The sequence below is a fragment of the Gossypium raimondii genome, chromosome 10 (assembly GCF_025698545.1).
Source record: "Gossypium raimondii isolate GPD5lz chromosome 10, ASM2569854v1, whole genome shotgun sequence".
Taxonomy (NCBI): domain Eukaryota; kingdom Viridiplantae; phylum Streptophyta; class Magnoliopsida; order Malvales; family Malvaceae; genus Gossypium; species Gossypium raimondii.
Genome location: NC_068574.1, coordinates 53,056,923 through 53,079,806, shown reverse-complemented (window position 1 = coordinate 53,079,806; position 22,884 = coordinate 53,056,923). Strand labels below are relative to the sequence as shown.

Genomic DNA, 22,884 nt, shown 5'->3' with positions numbered 1-22,884 from the left:
ATTATTTAAAATAGGAAATGTTTATTCGTTTTATCTTTTTTTTTCAAATTACTAATCAAATTATTGAAATTTTAACAAAATTGACATTACGTGATAGTTTTATAGAAATATATATTCTTTGATTTTTAATGTTTTATGTGTTTTTAAAATTTTTATATTGTACACATAAAATATCATGCATCAATACCATTAACTTTTTAATAGTTTAGTAAGTTTTTCCTAAAAATATAATCTAATTTTAAAAGAATTAGAGTTAAAATGATAAAAATAATAGCAAAATGACAAAAAAATTAAAAGATGAACTTATCATTAGACCTTTAAAATAATATCCCTTAAATTATATATTGAACATAAATAAATAAATGAGAAATGTGTGAAGGCACTAAGCTTGTATATATATATATTTACATATGAGAGTTTTTAAAACTATTTTCGTACAAATTAATTAATAATGTAATAAGGTTATGGATATATTTTTATCTTAAAATATGATTAAAGCCCTTCTTCCTCAACTAAATTTAATATTGCATTAATAAAAGCTGGTGTCACTTTTAATTAAATCATCAACTTGGTTAAAAATTATAGAAATATCTTTTATAATTAAATTTTTATTATTCGAGGGTATTTTAAATTTTATATAAAAATTAATAAAAATATACAAATGGTGATATTTAGATCCAAAACTAATTATATTAGTAAAATTTTAATTTACCGTCTAATTAAAGCTTTATTTTAATATTTGTATACGTTTTAATTGGTTAGATTACCATATATGCTATTTATTCTTTAATTGGTCAAATAGATATTTGTCTAGTTGGGCGAGCTTCCCGCACAATTGTTAGGAAAGCTCATCCAGCTTATGCATTGTTGTTAGGAAAACTCGTTCAACTTGACGCACTTTTACACACTCTCTCCAAAATCGATCTATTTCCCTAAATCTTTTAAAAAAACAACCTATTTAGTCAATTAACAAAACAAACCCGGCATATATGCACAAATTAGCCATTTTAATTTTGTTATGCATATTTTATTACTTGCTTCAATTGTATATTTATATCTATACTATTATTTAAGCTAATGATTAAGTTAGTATCACTTTCAATCGAAACACTAACTCGATTGAGTTGTACATATTTTATTTATTATTATTAATCGATCTGAAGTTTATTTATTTTATTATTTATTATTATATATTATTTTTAAACATGCATTTATGTTCTATATTTTTGTTTAAATATGCATAATTGTGTAATAAAAGTTTTATTTATTTTTTAAATAACTATTCATTTAAATTATTTGATGGTGCTGGAACATGATCTAATATTTCTCATCAGTATTTTGTAGTGTCCAAATTTGAAAGAGTTTCTTTTTATTTATTTATTTCTTTAAAGCGGCATTTTGTTGATTAAAATTTCTTCACGTTAGATGTAGGGTTGAGTAATCAAATCCAACGGTGAACATCTAAGGAAAACCTACACTAGTACCACACGGAACATTCCGCAAACCCAAAAATCCAAAAACCAAGCAAGAAACAAAAAGAAAAAGGAAAAATAAAAATGAAAAAGAAAATAAAAAAAACCGCATTGCTGATTCCTCCATCCCATCGTAGAAAAACCAAACCCTCCTTTTCCTCCTTCGATATCTTCAAAGTATAATATTTCTGTTTTTCTTCTTCATTTTCGCTAAATCGCCGCTTCCTAGATCTTTCTCTTACGATCCAAACAAGGTAAACTACGATCGTTATCTCCATGTTTTTTGTTTTTGTTTTTGAAATGATCGAATCGATTGATTTTACTTCTCCCCCCCTGATTTTCTGGTTATTTTTTTCAGGCAGTCGACTAATGGAGAACTTGGCGCAGTTAGAAGCATTATGCGAGAGGCTATACAATTCGCAGGACTCGGCGGAAAGAGCTCATGCGGAGAACACTTTGAAATGCTTTTCGGTGAACACTGATTACATTTCGCAATGCCAATACATTCTTGAGAATGCTTTGACTCCTTATGCCTTGATGCTTGCTAGTTCTAGTCTTTTGAAACAAGTTACCGATCATAGCCTGGCTTTGAATCTTCGCCTCGATATCTGTATGTTGAATGTTTCTTTCACTTTCCTTATTATTATTGTTATTATTATTATTATTATTATTATTTACATTTTGCTTCTTTTTTTTTCTTTTACGAGATTTAATTTATTTTTGCTTGTTTTAATATTGTAGGGAGTTATATTTTCAATTATTTAGCGACAAGAGGACCGAAATTGCAGCCGTTTGTCACTGCATCTTTGATTCAGTTGTTATGCAGAGTGACGAAATTTGGGTGGTTTGATGACGAGAGATTCCGCGACGTGGTTAAAGAGTCGGCTAATTTCTTGAGCCAGGTGATTTTGCTGTGCTTTAGGCTCTTCTTCTGGTTTTGCTTTTGAAAAGATTGCTATAAGTTGAAAAGCAAAAGCGAGAAATTGAGATCATGGCAAGCCAATATAACGTGACAATGTTATTGACAAAATTGTTCTATTTTCTTTTACATTAAGATATTCTGGAAGCAAAGAGTAATGTAGTAAAAATAACAATTAAATGATACATTATTGCATGTGCATGAGTACAACATAGCATATGCATGTAAACTTTTAGGTTGATTGTTTTGTTTAATTCTTGGGGATTGTACTGGCACATAGATATATGTGTGTATATATGGTATGTGTGATTGAGAAGTCTAAGGCTTCATCGTTTTAGCCTTCTTACTTCCTTCTTGCCCATGAAATATGAAGTCCGATATTGAACCCACTCTGTATTTTCTTTGTGCATGGCCAAATTGTTTTGGATAATTTGCTTAATGCAATATGCTCATTGGTGTCAATATTTATGTTTTTATCTTGATTGTTATTCACAAACATTACTGCTTTTTTCAGATTAGCATCAAAAGTAATTCAAAGTTATTGATGTCTCTTATAATGCTTGTGCTGTGACTTCTATTTTTTTGCATGACATGCTTTCCTCCTTGTTTGTAAAGTTTGCTTATGTTTCTTGCTTTTTGGCATTTTGTTTTACTAGGGAACTTCAGAACATTATGCCATTGGTTTGAAGATACTGAATCAACTTGTCTCTGAGATGAACCAGGTTAGTTATCTTCATGGTTTTTGGTTTATCTTCTGGTTTCTGATAGTTGTTAACTCCTATCAGATGGTGAGAAACTTGTTATCTCAATATTTTACTGCAAGAAATCATATGTAGCTATATTCTGTTGACTATCTTAGTTTGTGGGATGGAACATGCTGTATGTCATTGTCCTCCATTTTATTGATTGGACAGTGTAGAAATTTTTATCATTTTATGTTGTTGAAGCAGGGCTGCATTTGTTGGCTATTGGTCCTTTAATTTCCCTTGTCCATCCACATGAAGTTGTCCTTGAATTGGAAGTTTATGAATAGTGTTTCTCGAAGATACTTTTTATTGGCGCATTCTGAGTGTGCAGTGGAAGTTTACTGATGATTATTAAACTTGAATGAACCATCAAACTGTGAAGTGTGAATGGGGATTTTTTATATGAAACATTCATACGTGGAAAAGATCATTGATATGTCTCAAGAATCTGATGTATATTTTTGTTGAGTACTTAGGAAAAGGTCATTGATCTGTTCTTTATATCACACCACAGCCTCCAGTTCATTTAATAGAAAATAGCATTAGAAAAAACCTTAATTTAACCTTATTATCCAGTATTTCCTCTCCCCCTCCCAAATAAAATTATAAATGCTTTTACTTTTGTTGGATCCTGTGATACCTAGGTTATTTAACTGCAGCTATGATCAAGAATTGGGTACTTTTTCTTTTTCATTCCATTGTTTTCCTTTTTATTTTCAATCACAATAATTTATTCATGCGCTTGCAATGGATTTTTTTTATGTGCTTGTGCATCTTTTGGCACCTTAATTCTCAGCCAAATCCGGGGTTGCCATCAACACATCATCGAAGGGTAGCCTGCTCATTCAGGGATCAGTCACTTTTTCAAATATTCCAAATGTCTTTAACATCATTGCGCCACCTGCAAAGTGATGGTAACATGCTATGTTTGCTCTTTTTCTTTTATTTGAATTCCTTCCTTTTTCCTTTACTCCCTATTCTTGTCCTTCCATATTTTTCTTGTGACTCATTCTTGTTTGACGTGAAAATGCAGTTGCAAGTCGACTACAAGAGCTGGCACTTTCTCTTGCACATAAATGTTTATCCTTTGATTTTGTTGGGACATCAATTGATGAAAGTTCGGAAGAGTTTGGTACTGTTCAGGTATCAATGAAACATTTTCTCAGTTGTCCATTTCCTTTTAGTTACTTGAATGTATCTCATTGGGTGGTATTTGTAAGTAACCAAGTATATGGTGGTAACCTTACAGATACCGTCATCTTGGAGGCCGTTATTGGAGGATTCTTCAACACTTCAGATATTTTTTGATTATTATTCAATTACTAAAGCTCCTCTTTCAAAGGAGGTTAGTTTATACCATCATAATGATTTCCCTGCTTTTGAACTTTTTTTTCTCAAATCGTTGGAAGTGTCTCTGCCGTACTGTTTTGAGCTTCTTTTACTTTCTCAGGTTCAAATTTAGTATTATAGTCCTTTGTAAACTAGCATCTGGTTAATGGATAACATTAAAATTTGAAATTATATATATTTTTTGGAGTGTTATGCATGAGCAGTCATATTTAGTATGACGTGTCATGTTTCTTGTAGAGCTTTTACCATCCATACTTGGACCTTGTTCTGTTTTTGATGTGATAACATATTTTTAAACTTTAAAATGAATTGTTGGGTTGGTATTAATGTCTATTTGTTGAGGAATAATAGTGGCATTGTATCTGAGGCAGGTTTTGCCTAAGTTTCACGGGAAAATGTTGTCTCTCCCTGGAGATGGTAAGGTTTTAGCCAGGATGGGCAAAGTATAAAAAATATTTTGGACCAGAGTCTTTGAAAATGCTGCAAAACTCGAAGACTAAAAAATATTGTGGACCAGAGTTATGTTGCTTGGACTCTTCATTTTTATTTAAGTAATTGTGTCCGACACATAGATATGAGGATATATTCTCCAAAGATCCTCCAATACATGGAAAGATGTAGAAAAATCTAACCATACCATTATTAGATGCATACCCGTATCTGATACTCACACCTGAGTCCGAGTATCATAGGACCATAGTCCTTGAAAATGCTGCAAAACTTGAAGGCTTAAATAATTATAAATACAGTATATTGAGGTGGGGATGAACTGTTTTAGATTCTGATAACGTGGCAGAATACCAAGATTTAAGTAAAATAATATACAATAGGGTGGACGGTGAACCTTCCAAAATGCAGCGATCATGAAGATAATCAATGACTTAGGGTCTATTTGGATGTGATTGGTTCCGGGGAGTTGAAAACAATGATGGCATTGAGTTAGTTACGATTGTAATGAGGTGACAATGCCCCTGTGGCAAAATTGGGGGTCAAAAAGCTTTGAATTTCACCCCATCTCTTGTACGAAGGGATCCATATGAACCCTTGGTATAATAAAAAAATTTACAGTAATTTTATCTATATATTTTTGACATTTTTATTTCATTGTATCTCTTATGCATCTGTGTATGTTCATATTTCTGCATACTGTATTTTTAATTGCATGTATAAACAGGTTTGAATGTAGTTCAGGTCCTGAATTTGTGTTAAGCTGTCATCCTTGAAGTGGAAATGTTGGTTATAGTAATAATTAGAGCGACTGTCACTGTCCTACAAATAGCAGTTGTGTTAGAAGTAGATAGAGTGGGGTTGGTAGACTGATTGGTTTGAAGTTAATTCAGGCAATTTTGCAGGCTGCGGTGTTAGTGGCTTTCTGGATAGTAGCATTAAACTAATGAGATTAATATAAGTGCTTGTGTGTGTATTATCGTTACTGTAGTCTAATTACTAGCTTACTGTTCTTTGCCAAATTCTAACTTTAGCGTAATTCGTTATCTAATCCAATTGGATGTGCATGGTATGCTCTTCTTGCATATGTAACAGCGTTTGTTAGGTCTTATAAGAAGAATGAGTAAAGTCTTGCCGACTATTCCTAAGATCTTGATTAGACCTTCTGTATGAGCCCACATTTTAGTTAGCAATTGCAATTTTTTTCATATTGCTTGTTGTAGTGCTGTTGAACACATGGTTTTAAACCACAACCTTTTTCCCCCTATTCAAAGTTCTAAATTCAACTAATTATCTCTCTCGAATTGATTTTTCCTTGCTAATTATTCAAGGGTTTTCCATGTGCTAATTTATATTGGTGTTTTTTTTTTCAGGCATTGGAATGCTTGGTAAGACTAGCATCTGTAAGACGTTCTTTATTTGTAAATGATGCTGCACGGTCCAAGTTTTTGGCTCATTTAATGACAGGAACAAAAGAAATTCTCCAATCAGGACAAGGTATCCTTGGCTTGTATGCTATTAGTATTAGATTTTTTATCACTTGGTGGCCGTAATGGTATTTGCTTTTGTAGGCAATTATGTTAAAAATTTAATTACTTAATTGTATTGAGTGTAATTCCTTGAAGATTAAGCTTGGTTTTCTTTTGGTTTTTTATTTGAATCCTTTGTTTTATATTTTTTATGTGGTTGTTTACCTTCCTGGATAATTCAATAGTTTTCTTCTCTGTTTATTTATTCCTGGACTTGTGGAATGTATATGTGCTTTCCTCAAGTTATGATGTTTTTGTAACGTGGGAAATCGTATGCATTCATCTCTTTTCCAGGGTTTTATTGTGGCTATTGAGGTCAATTTAAGGGAAAGTGCTTCCTTAAGCATAGCTTTCAAAGACATGCTCATAAATCTGTTTGAGCTGCCTTTTGCTGGAATGTCTCTTAAATGAAAATTTACAAATTTTGCCTTTATGTTTCAATCTTGATGGATAAAAATTTTCTCCAATTGCCAAAGGCCTCAGTTATTGACCCCAACGTCAGTTGTAGGGTATGACTTACAAATTTGGGAAACATACTTGAATGAGGTTTGATTTATCTACTTTCAGATAAGGTTGACACCTCTAAACTAAAATAGCTTGCATAAGCCTTTTCTTGAATGGAACTTTCCTGTTGTTAGTTGTTTATTTTTTGCTGAAATTTGTTAGTAATCATGTTATGTTGCTTGCTTGTTATATGCTTTATGGAAAATCAAATAATGATGATTATTTGATATATTCATTTTTGAGAAGTGTGCTCCAATGGATTGACTCCTGAGCAGTCCTCTTCTCTGAAAGAGAACTGGGTTCTCTTGCACCATTCATATTCTGTAAAGTTCAGAGTTCTTTTTCCTCTTTATCTTTTATTTTTCCCTCATTGTTTACAAATCATGTCTGGGCTGGATATCAGGTCTTGCTGATCATGATAATTACCATGAATACTGTCGACTTCTTGGACGTTTTAGGGTAAATTATCAGGTAATGTTACAGACTTATATCTTTTTCCCCCTTTCACATGTTTGTTATTGATATTAATCTTTAATATGTGTATTAAGTGCACATGCATGCTTGAAGCTTGTTTATGTCTGACAACTGGTAGTAATGATGTTGATTTTTATGTTTAGTGAGTTTTTATTGTTTCATGTGGTCATTATGTAGCTTCCTATGTTTGGTGAGCTGTGGCTTTGTTGTGGTCTCTAAAGTTCAAACTTTTGAATTTGCATATAAGTTTTGCACTGTCATACTGCTGTGTCACTGAGTATTATCATTCTGATAAATCTCGCAAATTCAGAGCCTTTTTGGCCTGGCTGCAACTTCTCCAGAAAGTGCTGTAAGAGTTGCTCTAGAACTGCTGTAAAGAAGACAAGCTAAGTTAGCACTGGGAAAACCTGATGGAGATGCACTGTAGGGTGTTGAAAACTTTTTTATTTTTTATTAAACTTTGTTAAACCAGGTCAAAGTTTTAAATTGAAAAGTTAAATCAATACATACTTTCGTTTTTTGTTAATTGGAAATATAGAAACAAGCACAATAAAAACAGAATTAAATAAAATCAGAAAGGCCAAGAACCTCTTGGCTTAGTCGCATGATTCTTGTATTGTACAACATGAGAGCTTGGATTCAATCTCTAGCATCCGTACGTCTTCCCCCAATTATTAAAGAAAAAAAGTGAAAGCAAGTGAAAATATTGAATACAAAAAGATGAACATGAAAGACTAACTCTCCCTCTAGTTTTATGAATCGTTAAATATTTGCTACTACACAATAGTACCTATTAAAAAATATTTAATTTATTGATAAAAAAGGGAAAAATATTTAATTTATAGATTTGTCTAAAAAACTATATGTACTTCTGGTAGAAGTTAAATGTTGAAAATTAGAGAGCAAAATGCCTCACTGCTACTTTTGTATTGGAAAGCTCTTCCATAAGATGGCCAAAAAGTACTCTTTTTTGGGAAAGCCTTGATAGAATGGAGAATGGATATTATGTTTTTTCATTTGTATGACTGGTGATGTAGGGTTTTTTAGTGTCGAATGTTTTGAAGCTCACTAGCTGAACTAAGTCTTTTAGTTTATAGATGAAAGTTCAATTCTTCTTATTTTACTTCACAATTGGTTGCGACATTTGTTGTTAGCATTGACTTAAAAGTTAATTTGATATTTTTTTTTTAATTTTAGAAGCTAATAACTAGTACCAGTTATTAAAGTCAATGCTAAAGGTGGCTTTTGATTAATCATCTGAAACCAACTAGTTTGATTTTTTTTCGGGCCAGATTCTATGCAAGTCAATGTATGTCTCTGTGTTGTACTCTTTATGCATGTTATTTGGCACTGAGGCACACGTCTATATTTCATACAGTTGCAGAAATTTTTGTGAAGTGCCGATGTTTTTATAGGTGGTGGCTTTGATGTATGCAGTAGTTTGCTGTTTTGCCTGATTTATTTATCGTTTTATTTTCCTTTTTATCTGATTTTGAACAATTTGAATTGTTGATTTGATCACTTTTTGGGAGATTCATGGATCATGTGTTTTTGTTACTTAATGGTGCTTGTAAATGAATTTGATTCCTTTCTTCGGTAACAAGAATTACCTCTAATGTTAACAAATTTGGAATTATCACAGTTGTCAGAGTTAGTGAATGTGGAGGGTTACAGTGATTGGATACGATTGGTAGCTGAATTCACTCTGAAGTCTTTGCTGTCCTGGCAGGTTATTTGATATTTAAAACTTAAGTATTTGGTAAAATAACTTGTGATTTTATATGGCTTAATTGGGGCCCCAACTGCCTGTAAACCATTTTTCTAGGACCTTGAACCATTTCTTATGAAGTATTTTTTGGAGAACCTTGAACATTTATTTAAGATTCTTAATGCTGTCTGCATTATAAGAGGTTAATAGAGTTTATGCTTTCATACCAGTGGGCAAGTAGTAGCGTATACTACCTATTGGGGCTATGGTCCAGATTGGTTTCATCTGTTCCTTATTTGAAAGGTGATGCGCCAAGTTTGCTGGATGAATTTGTTCCTAAGATCACTGAGAGCTTTCTCACATCAAGATTCAACTCTGTACAGGTATCATGTAACTTGATTACCCTTTGACGTGGATTATTTTAACTTGAGGGTATGATTTCTTGTTTTCTTTTCGTTCTGTAGGTGGGATTTCCAGATGACCTTTCTGAAAATCCATTAGATAATGTTGAACTGCTTCAGGATCAGCTGGATTGCTTTCCTTACCTCTGCAGATTCCAGGTTTAATTGCTATTTCTTCATGTTACTTTCATTTTTGTTGAAGTTGATCCATAGTTTTTGAGTGTTGAACTCTCTTATCTCAGGTTTGCGAGTCTCCAAATGAATATCATATTTTAGAATTTATGCCTTCTCTTTTTTCCTTCGGTTTTCTTTTTGACTTAGTAAAAATCATTAAGCTTCTGTTTTCGGGAAAAATATTCCAGAATTTCAGTGCAAGAAAGATAAAACAAGTCAAAGGGCACTATTACATCATACAGAACTTATGCCAGTCACCTGTGATATATTAAAGATCAGAGCGCGGTTACTTTTAGTGACTAATCTAATGAAATGAGCTTTTTTATGCCTTAAACATAAAGTTTTAGTTGCTTCCTGATTCCTTTATTTCCTTGAGTTGCAGTATGAAAGCAGTGGCTCGTATATAATAAACATGATGGAGCCTGTCCTGCAGTCATACACGGTATGGTCATGTATGATTGAGGCCTAGTTTCTTGGAATCTTCATAGTCTATATATTTTCATTTGATGATTCTATTTAATACTTTTAATTCATTGTTTTCAGGAAAAAGCACGATTGCAGACCTGTGATAAAAATGATCTCTCTATTATTGAAGCTAAACTTACTTGGGTTGTTCATATTATTGCTGCCATTCTTAAGATAAAACAATGTACTGGCTGCAGGTAGTTCTGTTTTATATTTGTTTTGTTAACTTTAATATTGCATTATTTCTTAAAATTGAACCAATAATTAAAACGTCCTAAATTAGTTTTAGCAGTCAATTGACTATACTTGCAAGAATTAATTATCACCTTCTATTAGAATGGGCATTATATTCACAATAGTTGCCGTATAGGTGCCACATAGCTAACATGAATGCCTGATTCTATCTTATATGACATTCTAATCTGAAAACAGTATTTTTCTGTAGATGACAATTAAATAAAATTGATCAAAGATGAACATGTTCAGTAATAATAATTGAAATGTTATTTAGTTTGCATTTTATCAAAACCAAATAGCAGTTGTGTTTTAGCTCACTGAAAGACACTAACAAAAACAACTGCTCTCTCTGAACTTTCAGGAGGAAATGAAAATAGAAACATCTTATATAAAAATAAAGATAAATTTGTATGCACATTAGAGAGAATAAAACTTAGAAAGCAAAAAGGAAAACAACATTGAAACCAGAAAGGAAATGCAAACAGAAGCAAAGATGATTATGCTAGGTTGTTGATTTAACATTACAGGCAATATGACCTAACTGAATTTGTTAATTGATCTTCCTTGGAAATTTTGGTCACTTGATTGTTAAATATGAAATTAGGCATAGGGTTCAAACTTTGGCGAGGGTACTTTTACTTGTTTGAAACTTCTTTGGTTTTACATGACTTGCATTCTTTTTACAGTCATCAATATATTTTTTACATTTCTTCCTTGCAGCATGGAGTCACAAGAAGTACTTGATGCAGAACTCTCTGCTCGTGTTCTGCAGTTGATAAATGTCACTGATAGTGGATTGCACAGTCAGGTATACTGAGCATGGTAGCTCGGTTTTGATGATATTTATTTTTAATATATATATGTAGTATGATTTTAATGTTGAAATCTTCATTTTCCTTGTATTATAATTTTATAACTGTTGCCTGGACTTGTCAAAATTGATCACCTTTGTCGTCAGGAGGATTTAGGATGTATTTCTGGGATAGTGAAAACCCAAGACTTGTCTTCACGAAATGCCAACAACCTTGTTGATGATAGACAGGATCTCTAGATTGTTGGTGCCATACGGGATAAGGATAGAAAAAGTTTAACTATTTCAATGAGAGAAGAAAACAAAAGAAAAGTTCAAAGAGGGGAGATATATGCATGATATCATCTTTGCATCTCTCTGCAATCAGAAAGATGACTATCGATGAGTAGGAGCTGCTGTGCTTGAGTGTTCTAATGTGGGAGGGGGGAAGGAATAAGGTTTAATGTGATACCTGGGTTATGGATTTGATATTGAAATAATTATTCAGGGATATAGAATTTTTTTTTTTTTTTATCTTAGAGTTAGCATGTTTGTGAGTTTGTGTAGGATGACCAGATTGGTAAATTACTAAAGCAATGTCTTGAAGATCAGCAATTGTTAGAAGAATCTCAAAAGTTTGTTAGCAATAAAGTTCAAGTATTTTTTCTAGAAACCCATGATTGTCTAACGTGCAATTGATTTGGTTATGGGGCTGAATTAGCCTATCTACTAGCTTGTTGGATGCCAATTTCATGAGATTAGATTAAAAACTTGATCGAAGAAAAATCTGTTGTGCTTGTCTAGTCTTGCTCCTATGAGCCATGATTCATGGAGGATGTGTGGTTATGTCAAATGTTGCTTTCCATGTTTAAGAAATAAATTCAGTTAGTTACTGATTATATGTTGTTCTCTGAATCTGATCAATGAAGTTAATACAAACCATGCTAAGCAGTGGAAGATAGTCTTTATGAATGTTGGGGGGCTAACGTTTGATCTCTATTCCACAAAGTATTTCTACCCAAAGTTTTTAGATCAAAGTTGCAGTTGCTTGGTCTAAGATGCATCTTTATCATTTGTGAGAAGTTAATGTGTTACCGTTAAGTGGTGTTATTAAAGTTATTTTAGTATTTTTTGTGGCCTTAGATTCGACTTGTGCTTCTTTACCTCTTGTTGATTGGTTTTAGATTGGATGCTTATCATGCTAGCCTCCTCTGACCTTTCTCACATTAAAAAGGATAGCATAATACCACTTGACCTATTTTTTCTATCTCTAATTTTCTATGCATGAAATGCACTCAAAATTCCTTCCATTCTATGCTATCAAGCATCTACTTATTTATTCTCTTGATAGTCCGTTAATCATGTTCACAATCATCCAACTCTGATGGTAAGGTCCGTAATACATGTTGATGACGCTTTGGCCTTTTCTTTTACATTGAGACATTCTTGTTAACCTGCAGACTATATTTAATGAATTTTATGAACTTATTTTAATCGTTTCTATCAAATTTGCATTTGGCAGCGGTATGGTGAGGTTAGTAAACAAAGACTTGATCGAGCAATTCTGACTTTCTTTCAGCATTTTCGCAAGTCCTATGTTGGTGATCAAGCAATGCATTCCTCCAAGGTAAAACAATTTTCTTTAATGTTCTTCATATAATTTGATTGTCTGTATATAAGTTGAGCCTTTCACTCTCTGTTACAGCAGTTATATGCCCGTTTATCCGAGCTGCTTGGACTCCATGATCACCTGTTACTATTAAATGTGATTGTTGGGAAGATAGCTACAAACCTGAAGTGCTACACAGAGGTGATTGTTTACATCTTGCTTTATAACTATTTATCATGATGCTGGTACATACTTCATCTTAATTGGTGTTTATTTCAGAGCGAGCAAGTCATTGATCACACGCTAAGCTTGTTCCTGGAACTGGCATCTGGGTAAGCTTCACTTCTTGTTTGTCTAATAGAATTAAAGATGTTTGTTTTCTGTACGATAAAAGTCGTACACTTCCCACAAAGTAATTTGCTTGTCTGACCAATGTGTAATTTTGGCAGATACATGACTGGAAAGTTGCTTCTGAAGCTGGATACTGTTAAATTCATAATTGCAAATCATACAGTAATTCTTCTTGCAACATATATTTTTTTTGTCTCATCACTTTATTTTCTTTGTCTGAATTCACGCATCTGGATAATGAAATTATTTCTCAACTTCATTTCAGAGAGAGCATTTTCCTTTCTTAGAAGAATATAGATGCTCTCGTAGCAGGACAACATTCTATTACACCATTGGGTGGTTGATTTTTATGGAGGACAGCCCTATCAAATTCAAGTCTTCAATGGAGCCACTTCTGCAAGTACTCTCTCTCTCTCTCTCTCTCTCTCTCTTACATGTGCATACACTAAGTGATAGGATCATAAACCCTGTCATACATACATGAATCTCTTCCATCCAATGGTTTTTCCACTGCCATTGTTCTGTTGTCAGTTCATTATTTATCATTTCATTTTGACATTTTTCACTAATGTTTTGTGGTGCTTTAGGTCTTTGTCAGCCTGGAGTCAACACCCGATGCAGTATTTCGTACTGATGCGGTTAAGTATGCTTTAATTGGATTAATGAGGGATCTTAGAGGAATTGCAATGGCCACAAACAGGTTCATACATATGCAATCTTTTGAGTTCTTTAAATTTAGACCATTCCTCACTAGTTCATTCTTCATTTCTTGTGCTTTTCCAGTCGTAGAACATATGGTCTTCTATTCGACTGGCTATACCCTGCGCACATGCCACTTATCTTGAAAGGCATTACTCACTGGACTGACACACCAGAGGTACATTCGTAACTCTCTGAGCTTTTTGCAGCAGCTGCTGTCCTGGATTTGTTATTGTTTACTCTAGTTCATCTGTTGTAGGATTCATTATTTTGCTTTACTCTTTTCTTAGAGTATTCATTTAAGTTTAGTCTGTCCTGTGGCCATCAAAAATATTCTTGTGGTCTTTCTTTGAGCAGTCCTTAAGATTGAAAGCATGGGTATATTTTAGGTGCAAATGGTCTTTCTGTAAATACTCAGGATTTTTTTTTTTAAATTTTGATTCTTTTTTGTTATTTTGGTTTTTACTGTTGTTCCCATTCTCTCACCTCATGGTTTACTGGAAGTTATTGTCACTGCTACTTGTAACTTTGGCATTTTCTTTTTCTAGTATTTTTTTTCTTGTAGTCTTCGAAGTATTAAGCAACTGTTCATGGTGTGTTTATTGTTTTAGTTTCAGCCAATAAACTCTAATCCTGCGTTCATAATTAATTGTTTGATTTAATATTGCAGGTTACCACTCCGTTGTTAAAATTCATGGCTGAGTTTGTCTTGAACAAAGCACAACGCTTGACATTTGACTCATCTTCTCCTAATGGGATTCTTCTTTTCCGGGAAGTCAGTAAACTAATTGTGGCATATGGGACAAGGATTTTATCTCTTCCTAATCCTGCTGATATATATGCCTTCAAGTACAAGGGAATATGGATTTCACTAACTATTCTGGCAAGAGGTCAGAATATGAACATGCAATTATATTTATTTATTTATCTAAATAAATGAAGACACCAAGCTCTAAATTGAACCAAGTGTGGTGTACCATGTAAAAAGCTAAATTCTTAGGTCTAGAAGATCAATAAAGTCTGAAGCACGGTATATATTTGGTTTTAATTAGACTAGCAAGCACTTCCTATATTTACCATGGACATGCTTCATTAGATTGAACCCCCCCCCCCTTTTTTTTTTCATTCTTCCCTTTTGATTGAGATTCTTCATTAGTGTTTATTCATTTATGATGAACTAGCTCTTTTAGAAGTTTTTTTGTGTAAGCATGTAGTGTTGACTTTTTAAAGAAGTCTTGTAGAGATCAAGGGTTCATAAGCATGAAAGGTTGAGCTGCCCAAATATTTGAGCAGGCTGTTGGTATGAAAATCAGGGTTGAAGGAATTGGGCACTCTTGGGTGGACATTAGAATTGGAATCTTAGCCCAGGTTGAGTTACTTTTGCTATTTGGCTTCAGTACTTTACATGTACCCCTGTAACCTTTAACTATTTTCAAACCCTGCATCACCGCCCAACCTCTTGCTGCCTCAAAATCCTCCACTTCAAAATAGGAACAGGGAAGCAGTTCTTTGGTTCCTTTTCCTCATTTTCTCCTTACTCTTCCATCGTTTGGTTAACTGTTATTCTTTAGTCTCTTTTATTCATTAACTTCTGGATTTCTTTATAGATTTTTTTTTCTATTCAAAGCTGAAAGTTTTGAAATTGAATTTAGTTTCTTCTTCCATGATGTGTGAATTTTGACCTTTTGCTTTCTTAGCTTTCTCGATTGGGCTTGCTAGTTGAATGAATAGTTTCAAGTGATAGCTAAAAAATGTTTAATGCTGAGATACCCTATATTGGTCAAAATGATTTGTTTGTTCGTATCATTTCATCATCTTATTTTCTTATATATATTTTTTGTTTCCTTATATGTTTCTTAATTCCTTAAATTTGATCTAAAACTGGCTTATACAGACATTTATCAGCAAAATAGGCTATTGGAAATTATGTAACATAGGTGTAAAGTTTCCTTTTATATCATGGAGGTTTTGTTTTACATTTACTGCATCAATTTCTTTTACTTCAATAGTGTAATTTGCACTTCTTTCTGGTGCCATCAGTGTTGTATTTGTTGCATATTGTGTTTTATTGAAAATTTTCTGAAATCACAATTTAACTTTTGATTTTCCTACAATTGACAGGTCTTGCTGGAAATTATGTGAACTTTGGTGTTTTTGAACTCTATGGTGATAGGGCACTCTCCGATGCACTCGACATTGCTCTAAAGATGACATTATCAATTCCTTTGGCCGATATATTGGCATTTCGGAAGGTATGCATGATTTTGATAGCAAATTCTTTATTTGAATTTTCACTTAAAAGAATGTTTTAATAATCTAGTTTTGGACGTCAAATTCATTAAGGATCTCAATGATAAAAATTGTGTGATATAAGTAATTTTGATGGTTGACTTTTATATTCGGTGAATAGCTGAAATTTTCATCTGTTTCAAAGCTATGTTTCAAAGCTCCCCAACAATTAGATGAGGCAATTTTGATAGTCAGGTTTGGGTTGTATCACTTTGGGTAAAACCAATTCTTGTTTGGCAGTTGGTTTTTCAGGTTCAGTTCTTCAAATTCAAGTAAATTCGGGTCTAAACTGTTGAGTTTTAAACTCAGATTAATTTAATTTTGGGTTTATCTGGTTTGGATTATTTGGATATGGGTTGTTGGGTTGGGGGTTGAGTTAATGAAACTTGGTTGCTTTCGGCCTTGCTTTTTGGGTTCCGACAAGGTTTGCCTTGTGCCATCTCTACCAACAGCTTATGTGCACTATGGTCACTATCAGAGTCAACCGCATGTTTTACACTTTGAAGCTACTTGATGTTTTTGTCACAGCTCAATTGCTGTTTAATTTATCATAACATTTATTTAATCTTTTCATATTTTCTGCTTTTTCTATATGAATCCTCCCTACTATCCATCTGATAAACAATTTAGTTTTGATGTTGGCAATATTTTAGGTTCAATCTTCTCTTTAATTTTTTTTAAAGCCACAAAATTCTGTTATCAGAATTTTCTCTTTGTTCCTCTTATTCCATTGTCTAGTCTAAGTGCCTCTTTGTTATCAGATTTAGCTGGTTCTATTTCCTTTTGGTTTTTGCAATTTTCTTCTCAATTGCAGAAAATGATGAATCAATTCATGGTTGTTTCCTTTTGCATTCCTTTCAATTTCTTGATTTCCTTTTGTTCTTTTTTAAATTTCCAATTCCAGTTAATTTGATCTTTGAAATGAATTGTTGTTTTAACTACAAGCTTTAGCCTCTGATTTGGTGCAAGTTGTGAGAATGGTAGTTGGGAAGAACAGACTTTCCAAGGTATAATACAAGCATTGTGCAATGGGAAAAAAATGGGGAAGTTATAAGTAGCAAAAAAAGAAAAGAAAAAAAATGTTACTGTTTTAAGCACAACCGCCCAAAATAAGAGATCTGAATTAAAAAAAATTGAAGACCTAAATATGGGTCAGCTCCCATTACCAAACCCAAAAAAAAGAAGACTAGCAAGGCACTATTACCCTTGTAGGAAAGCAATATGTAAGTTTGATAACTTTGTGATCATGTTTTGTAAATGTACTTTGTTACCATGTTGTATGAATATCTTGCATATTACTGGAATGAATGGCAATGTCACATTGTTTACTTGTTCTTTTGCAGCTAACGAGGGCGTACTTCTCATTCTTGGAGGTTCTATTCAACAGCCACATTAACTTTATATTGAATTTAGATGCAGCAACCTTCATGCATATTGTTGGTTCCCTTGAATCTGGTCTTAAAGGCCTGGATATAAATATCTCATCGCAGGTTTGTATCTTGCTGTGAATTGTGCGGTTCACCTGTTCTTTTGTTGCTAGAACTGTTTATTTAATTTTTCAAGCTGTTTAATGATCACATAAGTGGAATTAAATGATTTCTTCATCGAAAATTTTCATGAGACTGACTTCCTTTCCCTTGCCCAAACTGCTATATTCTTTTTAAAACTCAATCTCACAGTATGAAAATTCCATTTCAGTGTGCGGCAGCTGTTGATAATTTGGCTGCTTTCTATTTCAACAACATAACTATGGGGGAGGCACCCACTTCACCTGCTTCTGTCAAACTTGCCCAGCATATTGCAGACTGTCCTAGTTTGTTCCCACAAGTGAGTGATTGACTTCCCGACTTATTATGCTTCTTTTTCTACTATTTGCATGTGTATAGAAGGCCTTCATTCAACACTTTGTCCTCATACACTAATACTTCAGAGCATAACACCATCACTCTATATAAAATTAAAACATAACAACCTTCTACACTATCTGATGTGATTCCTAAGATTCTTCAGCGTGATCTTCCTTTTAGTGTTGTCTTATTCAGACTATTTAAAAAGTCTGGAAATGCACTACATTAGCTTGATGTGTCATATTAAGTTTGGTTCCTGAAGTCCGTGTCATGAAATATTGCGTGTATCATGTGAAGAATTGGAGTCTATTATCAAATGACTGTATGAATTTGTAAACAAAGTGTTATTAATTTTTGAAATTTTAATGCATTTTTATAATAAATTAAAGATTTTGATTACTATTTGAATTGCTCAAAATTTTTTCACAGTTCTTTCAGTATGTTGTGAAATATATTGCAAGGCTTTCTTCTTTAATAAAATTTAAGCCATTTAATTTATTTCTTATATAGTATAGCATCCAATAAATATAAATATACACATGAACCTGCCTTTCAGTTAATAGGTTTCTAAAATACAACTCTCACTTTGTATTGTTTGATTGGTTTTGCAAGCATTATTCTATAATTTATTTTATTTATCTTCAGCCTCAAATGCATATGAGAGAAAAATAAACTCTCATTATTATATATTTATATATATTTTACTTCAAATAGTTTGTGTTTATTGTACTCTTTATAATTGATATTAACTAAATAATTTTGATGAAATCAGATGTGATATACTTGTAAAAACACATTATACTTTGGGATGTACACTGTGCTCTTAACAGACTTGAAAGTGCATTGATGTTTAAAAGCACAAATTTTGAATGGAATTTGATGAGGCTTTTGTGCACCAAAATGTACATGTTCATTCTGGTTGTCTGCAGAGGAAAAACAAGAAGAAGCTTTTCTTTGTGTTTGTGCACTTAGATCATGCTCTGCATGATTAATAATTAAGAAATAATGGGTACTAGCAATTGGTCTTGTGGTAAAAAGATTCATGAGGTGTGAGATCCAGGGTTCAAACCTGGCAACCCCAAATTAGAGGAGATGTTGCATGTAAGTGTACTGAAAAAAGAATTTAAGATATAATGGCCATTCCTTTTCACATGGTATTTAGATTTATGTTAGTCGTTAACTTATGTGCTCAAAGCAACCTGAAACATTTGCAGTTAGTCATAATATAAAGAATAAGAATTATCATCTAAATTAAGAAATTAAGTTCTATTTACTAGCTCATATTAGCCTTAATAATATTTGAAGTTGAACTTTAAAGACATCCTTGAATGTTATAAGGTTTCAATCCTGCTTTATTGTTTAGAACCATTAATCTCTGCGATATTTCATTTTGTACATTTGTTTTTTATTGTTTTAACCCAACTGTGATGGTTTTCTTCCAATCTTTCTTTTTTGGACAATCCAATTATTTTCTGTTCCTTTATTACAGATATTGAAGACCTTATTCGAGATAGTTTTATTTGAGGATTGTGGCAACCAATGGAGTCTTAGCAGGCCTATGTTGAGCTTAATTCTTATTAGTGAGCAGGTAATAATTTGCAAATTCTTAAGTTTCTCTGCTAAATCCTTTTTCTGTTTGTTTCAAAGAAAGGAAAAGGTCTAACAAGTTCTGCTCCCCTTCCCTTTCCCCCTCCACACCCCAATCCCCTTTTCTTTTTCATGGTTCTTTTGTAAGTTGTTTCTGGATCTTTTTCATACTCCTTGTTCCCCCCTTCTCCAGGGTCTTCGACCAAAAATGTAAACTGAATGCTGCACTATTCTGCTTAGTTTTGAAATTGTTGCTCTCTCCCTCTCAGAAAATTGTTAGTGTTTAACCCATCGTTGTTTTCTCTGTACGTCTGTAGTTAAAGATTGGTTATAGCGTCGGGCATGAATCAATTTTATATATCATCTATAGTATTCTGATTTCTGATTAACTTTGTTTATCTTTTCCTCACTACTGTGCTTGTTAAATAGTGTGTGATTCTTTTAATGCTATTCCAATGTCATGTTATTGGCATGTGCTTGCCGATACTAGGAAACCAATGAAAGTATCAAGTGAATTTGTTGTTGAATCTTTAGAATCTTAAAAATCATGCAAGCCTTCTGCTGTTTAATTGACAGAACTGTTTTCGTGCTGCAGATATTTGCTGATCTCAAAGCTCAAATTTTGGCTTCACAGGTAAGTTTTTGGTATACCATATATTTTTTCTACCTTCATAGTTCCGGAAAACATCATCAGTAGTAAGAATTGCCAAGATAGGTTTATTTGCTTAGCATTGGATGAGGAATATGTTTTCTTAATGCTGATTTGGGATAGTTTCTGTTTATCCAAAGTTGCAACTTGCTTATTTGCTTACCATTTAATCTGTAACATTTTTGTAACTCTGATTCAAAACCTACTACATTGAAGAACATGTTAGACATTATTTGTCTGCTGATTGTTTGCTTTTGCTTCCTCACAACTTGGCACTAAATATCTCATCATAATTGTTTGGTTACCGAGAAGATACTCCATTTGTAATGAAGATAAGTATTACTGTTAAAGTGAAGAATTTCTGTTTGTAATGAAGGTCAGTATTCACCATCGTTCATAGTGCTTCATTTAAATTGATGGAAAGGTTTTATGTTAGGTAGTCTCAAAAGTAGGTTGACATTGTGATTCAATAGGACTGGTTTAGGATCAAATAGTCTCCAAACCATCAGACAAGAGAGACTAAGTCACATGCAATGGCTTATCCCTACAAAATTAATACTATTGTAGAAAGGCTCAATTAGGAAAGTTTTGATCAACCAATGAAATTTGATTGTGGTTCATATTAGACAAGATCAATTACTGTTTGAGGACACCGCATGCTACTGCTGCTGCTGGTCTATTGTGCATTTCAATGCTTGGCTTATGTCAAGTTATGCTGGTTGATTCTTTTGTGGATAGGGAATTGTTGCTGTCCTAACCATGATTTGGACACAGTACGATTATGTTACAGTATGCAATACTGCGGATTTCATGTTGTGAACTGCCATAATGTGATAATATTCATCATTTTGCAGCCTGTGGATCATCATCAGAGGCTCTCCATTTGTTTTGACAAGCTTATGTCTGATGTTACACGAAGCCTAGATTCAAAGAACAGAGACAAATTTACCCAGAATCTAACTGTATTCAGACACGAATTCCGTATCAAATAGCTAAAGCAATGTGCTCTTTAAGTAACCCTTCTTTTCTATTTTTCTGCAAAAGATGTTCAACAGACGGGTGTGAATGTGGGAAGGGAAGCATCTTTTTGCTGCATTGTGTTTGGTTTTCTTGCCTGAAGTAAAAAGATCAGACACTTTTCTGAAGTTGATGGGAAAGTTGTGTGAAAACGGTATTGGTGGTATTGTATAGTTTGCTATACCGGAAGGCGTTATGGAATGTTACAAAAGGGTTTTGCCAAAGTGCATACGCATGTAGGATATCTGACATTCATATGATAGGGAAATGGCGATTCTGCATCTAGCACATCATTCTTTTGAAACATATAATGTAAAATCATTTGGGGCTTGTATGTTTTGGAGATGGATCATGTTTATGCGACCCCAAGAAAAGAAAAATAGGTAAGGAAAAGTAAAGTAACTCTAGTATGAAGTTGTTGATGCTTTTGTACATTAACACCCACATATTCTTTCTACTTGTCGATAGCTTAAAGAAGAAAAAAGGAAATTCCTCGAGGTTGGTTGTTTTTTGTTCTCCGATTCTACTTGAATCAAGACCGTTTTGAAGCATATCTCTAGGTTCTTATCAGCTTATGTCAGAAATTGTATTTCCGATACATTATTTGTTTGCCTGCACATTATACACCTTATGTTACGGTCCAGCTGACGACCATTGTTGTCATCCTATTATTGTGTACTGTCTGTTTTGTTTTCCATTGTAATACCGCGTGTACATTGTACTTAATTGGCACATAGCCAGCTTATTCAAGTATTGTTCTTTTTTTGAAAGTGTGTAATGGCAATGAAATGAATGCCTTCTATATATACTAATGTCGTATAATTGCTAAACCTACTTCCTTTTTAATGCTTATATATATATTTTGTGATGTACATGAGAGGAGATTTAGCCTGGAGCAGCCAACTAACGAAGATAGTAGGCAGACAGAACTTACAAGGCCTATTAAAAGGGAGTCTGTATGGTGCACCTACTGTAAAAAATCCCGTCACTAAAAAAAATGATGAAAGCTCCATGGGAAGCCACAGACAATTAAAATTTTTTTTCAGAAACCGGTGGACAACCAAAGGAACAAGGGCGAGCACATAGAGCAAGATAGCTGGATGGAGAAAAGAATTCTCAAGAGTCACCTGTTGTATTTAATAAAAGACGAAATTGAGAAGTTGAAGAATTTGCTGGGATCATTGGAAAAATTTCCTTCAATAGGTACTTGTAGTTTGGCTTTTTCAGGTATATCCTCTTCTCAAGATTCTAAAGTCTCGGATACAGTCACCAACAGGTTTTGGGTTATTGGCGCAGGAGCTACAGACCACATGACCCACTCCTCACAGAAATTTGTTTCATATACACCTTGTCCTAGTAATAGAAAGATAACAGTAGCTGATGGTTCTGTAATCACAGTGGCTGGTCAGGGTGATACTGTTATAAACAAGACTCTTATTCTTAAAAATGTCCTTTACGTTCCAAAACTATTTACCAATCTTCTTTCCATCCAAAAAATTACCGAAGACTTTAACTGTAGTGTGGTTTTTTTATCCCAATCTATGTTTTTTTCAGGAACAGAATATGATGAGGATGATTGGACATGCTAAGGAAGTAAATGGCTTATACTATCTTGAAGAA

At 33.3% G+C, this 22,884-nt stretch overlaps 1 protein-coding gene across 2 annotated transcripts; it reads left to right on the top strand.

The window, feature by feature from the left end:
* Nucleotides 1-1,518: 1,518 nt before the first annotated feature.
* On the top strand, nucleotides 1,519-22,034 carry LOC105776171 (uncharacterized). 2 transcript variants are annotated; one of them, XM_012598685.2, is made up of 29 exons: nucleotides 1,519-1,726; nucleotides 1,831-2,082; nucleotides 2,214-2,374; nucleotides 3,048-3,113; nucleotides 3,934-4,051; nucleotides 4,171-4,280; nucleotides 4,387-4,482; nucleotides 6,308-6,431; nucleotides 7,371-7,438; nucleotides 9,084-9,170; nucleotides 9,380-9,532; nucleotides 9,614-9,709; nucleotides 10,107-10,166; nucleotides 10,268-10,386; nucleotides 11,147-11,234; nucleotides 12,739-12,843; nucleotides 12,922-13,026; nucleotides 13,105-13,157; nucleotides 13,275-13,338; nucleotides 13,442-13,576; nucleotides 13,764-13,876; nucleotides 13,960-14,053; nucleotides 14,546-14,765; nucleotides 15,997-16,127; nucleotides 17,508-17,654; nucleotides 17,863-17,991; nucleotides 19,501-19,599; nucleotides 20,194-20,232; nucleotides 21,102-22,034. In XM_012598685.2, exons 2-29 carry the CDS (start codon nucleotides 1,842-1,844, stop codon nucleotides 21,237-21,239), a joined length of 3,159 nt encoding a protein of 1,052 aa, XP_012454139.1. In that variant the 5' UTR covers nucleotides 1,519-1,726; nucleotides 1,831-1,841; the 3' UTR covers nucleotides 21,240-22,034. The 2 variants fall into 2 exon arrangements, with proteins under 2 accessions (XP_012454139.1, XP_012454140.1); XM_012598686.2 differs by having other exon boundaries at nucleotides 1,520-1,726; nucleotides 12,925-13,026.
* The last annotated feature ends 850 nt before the right edge of the window (nucleotides 22,035-22,884 follow it).